This window comes from Tachysurus fulvidraco, chromosome 16 (assembly GCF_022655615.1).
Source record: "Tachysurus fulvidraco isolate hzauxx_2018 chromosome 16, HZAU_PFXX_2.0, whole genome shotgun sequence".
NCBI lineage: Eukaryota > Metazoa > Chordata > Actinopteri > Siluriformes > Bagridae > Tachysurus > Tachysurus fulvidraco.
The window spans coordinates 7,614,144-7,625,525 of NC_062533.1; the positions used below are offsets into that span (position 1 = coordinate 7,614,144).

Sequence of the window (11,382 nt, forward strand, 5' to 3'; positions counted from 1 at the left end):
ATAATAATAATAATAATAATAATACTAATAATAATAATAATAATACTAATAATAATAATAATAGATTGTGTATTATTTTTGTATATTTACTTTATGAAGTTATCATTATTATTATTATTATTATTATTATTATTATTATTATTATTATTATTATTGCTGTTGTTGTTGTTGTTATAAGAAAAAGAAGGTATTATTTAAAAGCGTTAAAAACAGCATCCCCAGAACAAATCAGCCACTGGTGTAATAGTAAAACAATCGTATTGTTTATATATTTCTTTATTTCTTTCCGTGTATTTGCACCGTCTGATGTTAATGTCTCCAATATGACTACAAATCCCAGTGTAAAAAGAACTACATTTTGTCGTAACTTCCGGAAGCGGATATACGTAAAATTCCGGAAGAAAATGTATACAATGGCAATCTAGAAATCAATTAACTTATGAAAAAAAGACCATTAATTGCCTTTCTTCGTGGCTGACGTGATGTGGCATGGCGGACAGCTCGTGTTAACGTCCTCTGAAACAACGCCATTTTACTCTGAGGCGAAGCGTTATTTGATGGCTAAAGGAAAAGCATAAGGTATAAATATAGATGAAATCATGTTAGCATGTCATAGCTAGCTAAACATCCCATAATATTTTAAGCTAGGTTGAGAAGCAAAAATATGTCTTATAGCTTTTGGGGATTGTAAAACGTTGTGCCTTTTATTTCGCGACCTAATAATATCTATGTTGCTTTTTTATTGTGCAGTTTGAAAAAAGTACATAGATTTTTTTTAATGTTTTAGAATTAAAGTGATATTGTAGTAATATTGTGCATCATGTAGATGAGGTGTTTTTGGTCGTGTTGTGACATTATTAGCTTAGTAAGCTAACCGTTTGGCAGCGAGTGCAGTAGAGATTTACTAGTGTTATACTTATGAAAGGACAAGTAGCTTGTGTGTGTGTGTGTGTGTGTGTGTGTGTGTGTGTGTGTGTGTGAGAGAGAGAGAGAGAGAGAGAGAGAGTGTGTGTGTGTGTGTGTGTGTGTGTGTGTGAGAGAGTGAGAGAGTGTTTGTGTGTGTGTGTGTGTGTGTGTGTGTGTGTGTGTGTGTGTGTGTGTGTGTGTGTGTGAGAGAGTGTTTGTGTGTGTGTGTGTGTAAATGTATATGTATGTATGTAACAGCTTCACTGCAGTGTTTCATTAAAAAAAAAATGCTGTTTTGTTTGTTATTAAGAATGAGCTGATTTAGTTGAAGCTTGTGGAAGAAGCTACAAATTAAGAAAAGCTGGCTGGAAGATGCCAAGAAGAAAACAACAGAATCCACAACCTGTAAAGTGTAAGTACTTAAATATGATTTTTTTTTTTTTGTAATCTATTCCCCTTTATGTAAATGAATAGGTTTGATATTATAATTATAGCCATTATCCCAATCTAACATAACAAAGCCCATTATCAATATATCTAGTAGTATTTGTAGAAAACACAACCTTCAATGCTCTAATACATAAATATAAATAAATATAATTAGTAATAGTTATTTTTGTTCAGTCATCAGTGTTTCCACAAATCACACTGCTGTAAGTCAGTAAATCTTCTCTCTCTCTCTCTCTATTATATATATAATACATATAAAATGAGAGGTGTATCTATGGATAGTTATGTATATTTAATCTTTAAATGTAAATAATTAAATCATCGAAACATTTCTTATTGTTCATTAGTTCTGGTTTTGTCCAAACTTCTTCTGCCCAAAAATACTTATATAATTTTACAATCAAAACACAAGCCTGTATTTGTATCTGATGTTTTTGTATTTGATGTATTTGTATCTGCTCCGGGTGTGTGTGTGTGTGTGTGTGTGTGTGTGTGTGTGTGTGTGTGTGTGTGTGTGTGTGTGTGTGTTCACTGCTGTGTGTGCACTTTGGATGGGTCAAATGCAGAGAACGAATTCAGAGTATGGTTCACCATACTCAGTCGTATGTCACTTCACTTCTTTTTTTTTTTTCTTTTTTTTTTTTTATCAGCTAGAACTGGCATGGTTTACACCATGTCCTAAACCCTGATACCATGTCCAGCAGATGGCAGCAAAATGTTAGCGCTTAAAAATATAAATAATTAATACAAAATTGAGCCCTCGATGAAACCGTTGGCCTTCTGGATCTTGATTTTGTAATTACTGAAGCTGTGCAGTTAGATACAAACAGATCTTCTAGTTAGTTTTCCTGAAGGTAGAAATTGCATAATCCTGCATGAAAGTGCTTATAATATAAGGTTCAGGTTTTTTTACATGATGTAACTACTGTTAGTATCATTCTGTATATACATGTATGAGTCTATAAATTCTCCTGTGTTGCTTTTTAGTGGATTCTGAAGATGGCATAAACGTTAATCCTGCAACAACCCTTACTTTTGAGAGTGACTTTCTTCTGGGCCAAGACATTGACTTCTCAGATGCTGATAACAGCAAAATCTTAGGACTGGACAAGTTTTCAGGTGAGTAATGGGCTCAGCTCCAGCAGTGAAAAGTCAATATGCAGTCTTACACATGCTGCACTATTTATTTAAGGCTAAATTTGGATTTCACTTTTTATTAAATTGAACATTTCTTGTTTTGAGTTGAGTATACTTTTTATTTTGACTATTACAAAGGCTGAAACAACTGCTAGCTACTTTGCAGTGCTACATTAAATACAATTTGTAACCTAGATGACTAATAGGAATTGTATTTATTTTTCTCCTAATTTTTATATACTCTGCTGCATCATGTCAGTTTCACATTTGTGATGGTTTTAATTTTAATATTGCTTATACTGACATTATTGAAGTTAATCTCTTAACCCTTCTTTAATGTTTGCAAACAATACCATTTCAACAACATTTAATTAAGGGTGTTAAATTTGTATACAGCCAATTAAAGACCTGGTGAAAATTCGGAAAGCATCTCTAAAATACATGTCCAATAAAGGTTTGTGGCATGGTGGCTTAGTGGTTATCACGTTTGCCTCACACCTCCAGGGTTGGGGGTTCGATTCCTGCCTCCGCCTTGTGTGTGGAGTTTGCATATTCTCCCCATGCCTCGGGGGTTTCCTCCCCCGGTCCAAAGACATGCATGGTAGGTCGATTGGCATCTCTGGAAAATTGTCTGTAGTGTGTGATTGCATGAGTGAATGAGAGTGTGTGTGTGTGTGCCCTGCGATGGGTTGGCACTCCGTCCAGGGTGTATCCTGCCTTGATGCCCGGTGACGCCTGAGATAGGCACAGGCTTCCCTTGACCCGAGAAGTTCGGATAAGCGGTAGAAAATGAATGAATGAATGAATGAATGAAGGTTTGTCACAAAAAAAAGCAGTAACGCAGAGAAAGATATAGGGAAACTACGCCCCCTAATGTACAAAAATGTCACGAAGCTTGCATGGGGTTAAACAAATGACAATTTGGATGCTAATTCAGTTGTTTGTTTCTATTTGACAACCATGGCACCCAGTTTTGTTGAGCATGATCCAGTTAGTTAATTACAAAATGTCACATTTGCAGCCAACTACATACCTTTTTATATTTATATCATCATTATATATCAATCATCTTGTATGTGCTAAAAAAAAAAAAAGTTCATGCCTCAGCATTTAATAAAAAAAGGTTTTTGCATTATAGTGCCACCATGTGGCTGAGTTCAGACTTTTAAAGAGGAAGGATGAAAGAAAGGAAAGGGACTTTTTCATGAATTATTATACGTTAAAGTTTATAAAAATTGTAATTTCTAAAGTATTTGAATTCTTGAAATGATTAGATCTTGCTTTTAAGAAGCTGTACAGAGAATTAAGGAAAAGTGCCTCGGTGATGTTTCTCTGCTCTTGTATTTCTTAACTGAATGCAGCCAGGTCTATCTATGACCTGTATAAACTATATGCTAATGTTAAATGTCTGATTGGCAGTGAATGATTTTTGTATTTGAACAACCTTATTTTTTACATAGATGCTCCTATTCGCACACAATATCCCTAATCCTGTTCTGTAGAACTTGAAGGTGATTTAGCTAATAAGTAAATGACATTAATCACATTAGGGCATATCTTGCATATTGAAGCATCTCCTGGACTTCTAAGAAGAAGAAGCTATTTGTCACATGTATATTATATATTCCAGCTTATAAAGCTGGGGTCAGAGCACAGGGTCAGCTATGATGCAGAGAGGGTTGAGGGCCTTTCTTAACAGTAGCAGCTAGGAAGTGCTGGAGCCTGACCTTCTGATTAGTAACCCAGAGCATTAACCATTTGAGCCACCACTTCCTCAATCACATTCAACTAGTGATCAGTCTGAGGTGTCACGAATGGAAACTGTTTGTCTGAGTCTCCCAAATCTCACCATCCATTTGGGACAAATTTCCTCTAGCAGGGTTTCAAAACAACCAGTAAAAGCAGCAGCAGTAACCAAGGTCTTTCTGGCCATCTTGAGTCACAGTTAGAACCCTGTGGCCTAGTTTGTTAATCCTGGACAGACGCAGAAGCGGGTCTCAATTCTCTGAATCACCAATGAGCCAATCCTAAGCCTCTTTCGCAGAGCCATGGACCAGGCATTTTAAGGGCCATTTATACTCTGATAACCCAAATCCAGAAACATGGATCATAGATGTTTCTGCCTTCATTAGCCCATCTTCAGCAGACAGCTGATACCCCTATATTTGTTTATAAACCATAATATCTGCCACACCTTGGGATCATGGAATGACTAGCATTCTGAGTGAATCTAGCCTGATGTCTGTGAGCTGAGTGACCTGCTTTGGAAAGCTTCTCTGTGTTGTCTGTGAGTTTAAACACCACACTGTGAGAGAGGACAGTGGATCTTTTCCAGATGGCCTGCTCCTTAGTGTACACACCACGAGCCAAATGTCCAAATACAGCAGTATCCCGATGCCAGGGGACAATAGAGGAGACCAATCTATTTGTTTGTTGTAAACAAGTATGGTGTTAGGGAGAGGCCATAGAGAAAGACTTTGAATTATACGGCCTGGCCTTCAAAGTTATTTGTAAGTCAACTCCTTTGACTAGAGTGGTTAACATCTGCACATGAGTGACTGATTCTAAGGCGAGCAGCGGAACAGCAAATGTACTGTACGTGTGTCACTACATTGGATGTTTCCACTAACAAGTGCACCAGTGATGGCAGCATCAGCGATAGGCATATGGTCGGAACTGACCTGCTCATTATTCATCCCGTTGGCTAAAGCGCATGCCGTGGTTCCCAGACACAGATGGGCTGGAGCCTACCCAAATCCCTCATGTTAATAAAGACCTTGCACTTTGGACCAGCAAACCCAGCCATCACAGGTACTATCAGAAATGTTCAGTATTTTATTCCATTCATTGCACCATCCAACCATGCTAGAAAACATCCTTGTATTCATCTGCTAAGGGATGAGAAGAATGACTGACCCCCAGAGCTAAAAGACTTCCTAAAGTTACTCTGCCTCAGCTCTTTGGTTATTGAGTTCCCAACCACGATGAGAGTCGATTCATTCAGAGAGGAACTCTACTGCTTTTTTTTTTTTTTTCATAGTCACTGAGCCTGGGCATTTGTGATTTGTTTATAGACCAGGATTGAAATCTAACAGCTGCGAAATTCAGTCAACCTTGCAAGAAAGCCAGGCAGTCAGAGATGAACTAAATGCAGTGCAGTAATGCAGTAAAACCAACTCCAACCTAATGAGAACTGCAGAGCCTTCCATAAGCAACGTGCATAATATAGAAGAAAAACGTGCTCTATGAGGTTAAAAGGAACGAGCGACGCCTTTCCTCAGCTCTGGAGCAGGGTTACAGCAAGCTGCTATACGAATAGCCCCATAAATGTGATTTGTATCCCATTTTTCACGTCTTGCACACCGTTTGATTGCATGTAAGATGGAAATAGGAAATACATGATGAATGGTGGCATTAATTATATTGCTGTATACTGTGCCATAACTCAGTGTAGCCTTGGCATGTGTGCACAATTTGGTATCCAGGTTTGACACACCACCCCTGGTGATTAGGAGGGGTGAAATAAAAACATCACAGAAATGGATTAAGTCTTGGGTAATGGACTGGGATTCCATCCAGGAAGAAGGGGAACCTGACGAGGATAAAGCTGAAATAACAAAAACAGTAATAATAATAGACCCAGGACTAACACTCAGTCTGATGTGGCTGTTACACTTTAATACGTGTTATAAAATAAACAATACACGTAATTCAAATTGCCTACTCAAACTTCTTGAAATGATTCTCAAACAGAATTTTTTAAAGAATCTCCATTAGAACTGCTTTTTATATAATATTTTAAACACCCTAAAGGAATATTTTGAATGCAGTAAAATTGTAATTATATATATATATATATATATATATATATATATATATATATATATATATATATATATATATATATATATATATATATATATATAATTTCTTTTTTTTTAACCATGCCCCAGTCTCTCAAAAAACATTAAATGTAAATTTGTATTTATATCACTGGGGAAAAATAGAGATCTTTCACCACAAAGAGACTAATGGTTGCTGACTTTCACAAATCAGGAAATGTTTTTGTTTTAAAAATAAAAAAGCATTAAAAAAATGAGTAAATAATACCACAATTATTATAAAATACCACAATTATTATAAAAGCAAGATCTGATATGTTAGATATTTAGAAGTTGTAACATTTGTGCTAGAAATTATACAGTTTACCTGTGTGTCATGGTGGGAAAATACTTATTAAGAAGCCTTTATCTTGTTACATATCCTAAATTTGCAGGTTGGGGTCAGTGTAGCAGTGAGGGTTGAAGGCCTTGCGCAAGGGCCCAACAGTGGCAGCTTGAACAGCCCAGAGCTTTAACCACTTTAGCCACCACTACCCTTAAACACCGCTTTCACTCTCACACACACACACACACACCACACACACACACACACACACACACACACACACATATATATATATATATATATATAAAGGAAGTCTTTCCTGAGTAAATTTCAAATAGTGCCCTAATTTTATATTTCATATATAACTTTTTTTTTTATATATATTATTCATATTATTAATGTTCCAGGGCTCTTGAATGCTGCTGTGTGTCAGGATAATTAAACTGAAACCCGGTGGCCTCAACCAGAAGGTACGAACATAGCCACAGATTGAGCTTTCACCATGATGAGACAAATAAATTATACATTTTAAAATCTAAGGTTTGAGGTCTACAAATCAGTGACCATCTCGTCTCGGGATCCTGCCGTATAAGTCCCATATACACAAACCCTAAGCGGAAGTAGATTTCTCAACTAATGTCTCCAGCCTCGTCGTTACAGGACCAGACCCAGTGCTCTTATTCCAAACTGGGCTCAGAATCACTGAACATTAATTGTAAGGTTGCAGATCATTTGTGAAACCGGGGTTTTGTAGGGAACAAAATGCATATTTAACTTTTATAAATTTTTAACTTATTTGTTACAACTTAAAAAAACCCAAAAACAACTATAGTTAGAGTAATACAAGTTGCTGGTGAATACAATATAGTTTTTGTTTAGCAAGAGGGAGTGTGAAATGAAGAGGGAGTGTGCTGTTAATTGCATAATGATGATGATGATGATGATTAGATTTCGAGGATTTTGGCCTACACTCCATCCCAGTGGTCTTTATCAAATAATCACTCAAAACAAACACATAGTGAGCATGGCATGATGATGGGAATGTCTGAATAGCTGTTTTTATTTATTTATTTATTTGCCCTCCCAATGAAAATATCGGACCGTAATGTTGAGATTTAGATGGCAGAATACATTAGAGGGAGAGAGACTTATTTTCATGCACAGCTGAAAGAGTGCAGCATTCTGTCAGAGCGTGCAGTCTGAAAATGGCAAATCAGAAAAGAAGCAGTGTGCTGCCATTATAAGGGTCATCAAGACAGCCATCATCATCAAGGACACCATTACAGGAAGGCATTTATACATCATCATCATCATCATCATCATCATCATCATCTCCTCTTTCTGCCTTTCTCATCATCATCATCATCATCATCATCATCATCAACCCCTCATCATGATCAGCACAGCCATTATAGTCATCATCATTATCATTAGGCTGGGTAATCATCCACCCAGAGTTCCTTGCAAGCCCCATATAAAGGCCGACTCAGGATCTCGCACTCATTTCCTCCGTGTGTGAGGAGAGTGCTTCATGAGGGGGAGAAAGAGAGAGGGCCGTGTTACAGGCAGGCAGCGTGTTCTGTGCTTGCCGTATTCAGTATTTGTTTCTTATCAGGATTCTGCAACATCTTTGTGTGAGTACTTTAATAATAAAACAGTGGATTTTTGTTTGCATGATTATTAGGTTCAAGGAATACTTTTTAGACAATATTATTCATCTAGAAAAGCTTTAAATTAGATTTCAGGGAACACAAATATTACTGCTCAGACAGTCTCGTCATGTTTTGCTCTTATTTCCTACAGCCAACAGTTTCCAGCTGGGTGACGAAGAGAGCTCCTCGTTCAGCCATCTCAGCATGGAGAGTGACACCCACGACCTCCGCACCGCTGAGAACGAGCGCGAGGGTGCGAGACCCGAGCCTGCGTTCCCTCACTATATCTCCTGCAGGGGCTGCAATCAGCTCCTCGATGAGGATGAGCACTCATGCCTGCGCTGCTCTAAATGCGATGGAACCAGCATAGGTGACAGGAGTGTCCATGTAGGAGCGCCTTCTTTGCACAAAGGGCCAGATGGAGAGGGAGCAGGATCCGAGAACGGCCAGCAGAAGCTGAACTCTTGTCCGCTCTGTGGCTTCTCGTCGCGTTACACCAACCATGTAAAGAGACACATGAAGACGCACAATGGCGAGAAGCCCTACCGCTGCTCGCTCTGCACCTACGCCTCTGCGCAGCTTGTCAACCTGCAGCGCCATTTACGCATCCACACAGGAGAAAAACCCTACAAGTGTGAGCACTGCACGTTCGCCTGCAGCTCCCTGGGCAACCTAAAGAGGCACCAGCGCATGCACACAGTCGCAAGTCCTGCTCACAATACACAACAGCGAATGCACACTGCCATAAATCCAGGCCAAAATACACACCAGAGTATGCACATGGTCACAAGTCCTGCACAGAATTCGCAGCGGATGATGAGTGGCCATAGCCTTCGAGGTCCTGTTGGATGCCAGAGCATAAAAGAGGATGCTCCACGTGCCTCAAGAGAAGGTACGTTTTCATTTATCCCTTAAAAATATTAGAAAAATATTTTAAAAAAAAAATAAAAATAGTATGGTCTGTTTGGAATGGAGATTTTTATTTAGAGGTATGGTGCTCAGGACATTTAGAAAGCAAGTGAAGTAAGATTTTGAAATGAATTAATAAATAAGGTTATAAGTGGGATAAATTCAATAGGAGATTTACACGTCAGAAGTTTTCCTTGTACTGGGCTGATATTGATTTCTGTTAATATTTTATTTTTAGCCTCTAGATGCAAAACGCATTTCATTTTTTGCTCTTCTACTGAAAGCCACTAATTTGTTTTGGTGCAATTTTCAGTGCTTCAGTCCTCCGAAATGAAAGGGAACTTGAGCATCGGCAGTGACAGCGGATATCTCAAGGCCTTTGCGAGGCTGAAGTCAGAGCAGCAGCCATGCACTCGAGCCCAGCCTGGCGTCCTGCCTCCTCTGCTCTTCCCCTTCACGTGCAGGCTGTGTGGCCTGGTGCTGGATGGTGAGGACGGGTCGTCAGCGCAGATCTGTGCCAAGTGCACCTTGGAAATGCTGACTAAAGATGCAGCCGGCAGCGCCAGTGAGCGGGGACACAGAGGGGACAGGGTGTACACATGTGCCGCCTGCCCTTTCCTCACACACTACCCCAACCACCTGGCCCGGCACATGAAGACACACAGCGGCGAGAAACCCTACAAGTGCCCACAGTGCCCTTACGCCTCGGCCCACTTTGACAACCTGAAGCGGCACCATCGCGTGCACACGGGCGAGAAGCCCTACAAGTGCCACCTGTGTGACTACGCCTGTGGCAATCTGGCAAACCTGAAGCGGCACCAGCGGGTTCACTCTGGTGCCAAACCTTTCCAATGCAGCGTGTGCAGCTACAGCTGCAACCAGAGCATGAACCTGAAGAGGCACATGCTGCGTCACACGGGCGAGAAGCCACACAAGTGCCACATGTGCACGTACACTACAGGCCATTGGGACAACTACAAGCGGCATCAGAAGAAACACGGGATAGGAACAGACGATTGGGATAAAGTGCCGCTGCCGGCTAATGAGGAAGAGGCAGAGATTGATGAGGAGGAGGAGGAAGAAGAGGAGGAGGAGTAACTTAGCAACACAAGGAACAATTGTAGTATGCGAAGATATTTAAATCTGAGATGAAGTGTTACAGTACCAGCATAAGCTTAGTTCTTGTTTATTTTATTATTTTTTTCTTCATGTTTTTGAATAGTTTCAAGCTGCTAAACAGACAGGACAAATAAAACTGTTTCCCTTCCCTTTGTGTAGGGTTGAATGGATAAAGCAAGACTCTGGATACACAGAATGCCCTCGGTTCATCAGTGCCATACAGACATTTTGTAATGCTACCTAGATGAAATCCAATTTCTCCGTCATTGTATATCTTGCACGGACATTCATCGATCCGCAGCACCACAGAGCTGTACGTACTTCCTAACTGAACCCGCTGTGGATTCTCTGAGGCCTTTGCTGCTCAAAAAAAAAAAAACACATCGGTGTAATTCTTCACTACATCTCTTTACAGTGCCAAAACTTTCGAGTCCTAACCACTGCAGCAACTGTTGCAACCCTTCAAAACGTCACTTGATTTCCTGGAGCCGGTGTTGCTCCTTGGTCGTATGTCTCAACTGTGAAATTTTGTCTGTTGTTAAATTAGTATATAGTAAGTTAGTATGTCATGATTCATTTATGTAAAGCACTTATTTTTGTATGTGTTTGTTTTAAAAAAAAAAAAAAAAAAAAAGAATGTTTGGCATGCATTTGCCATCAGTGGCATTAACTTAAAGAAAAGGGACCATGACTTTCCATATGCAGTTTATAACCTTCAGGTTGCCAAGAAACGATCGAGACGGATTCCTTTTCAATGTGTGGTGCTTAAGTGCTCTCTTGTAATTATGCAGTCGTTTCATACTTGCCTTAAATATCCTGGAATAAAGTACTCTGTGGTGAGACTTGTGTATGATGTCTAATGAAATCATTTCATAGCTGAACAGTGATAGTGACGCTGCACTGGCTGCTTTATGGCAGGACACGATCATGAAATCTTTCTTTTCTTAAGGTGTGTGTGTGAGAGAGAGAGAGAGAGAGAGAGAGAGTTTCGTTGAGGCCAGCAGATTGAGTTTAGAGCACAAATCACGGTAGTAAACAAACC

At 39.4% G+C, this 11,382-nt stretch overlaps 1 protein-coding gene across 2 annotated transcripts; it reads left to right on the forward strand.

Moving 5' to 3' along the window:
- Nucleotides 1-374: 374 nt before the first annotated feature.
- Nucleotides 375-11,182, forward strand: znf513a (zinc finger protein 513a). Of its 2 annotated transcripts, XM_027149391.2 has the most exons (6): nucleotides 375-579; nucleotides 1,217-1,318; nucleotides 2,344-2,475; nucleotides 8,464-9,204; nucleotides 9,535-10,344; nucleotides 10,500-11,182. In XM_027149391.2, exons 2-5 carry the CDS (start codon nucleotides 1,279-1,281, stop codon nucleotides 10,317-10,319), a joined length of 1,698 nt encoding a protein of 565 aa, XP_027005192.1. In that variant the 5' UTR covers nucleotides 375-579; nucleotides 1,217-1,278; the 3' UTR covers nucleotides 10,320-10,344; nucleotides 10,500-11,182. The 2 variants fall into 2 exon arrangements, with proteins under 2 accessions (XP_027005192.1, XP_027005191.1); XM_027149390.2 differs by having other exon boundaries at nucleotides 9,535-11,182.
- Nucleotides 11,183-11,382: the final 200 nt, after the last annotated feature.

Excerpts from the sequence above, each read along its gene's own strand:
- znf513a (XM_027149390.2), top strand. The coding sequence starts at position 1,279 with ATGCCAAGAAGAAAACAACAGAATCCACAACCTGTAAAGT. Across the intron at positions 1,319-2,343 it reads GAATCCACAACCTGTAAAGT|TGGATTCTGAAGATGGCATA; the intron begins GTAAGTACTTAA and ends GTTGCTTTTTAG. Across the intron at positions 2,476-8,463 it reads AGGACTGGACAAGTTTTCAG|CCAACAGTTTCCAGCTGGGT; the intron begins GTGAGTAATGGG and ends TATTTCCTACAG.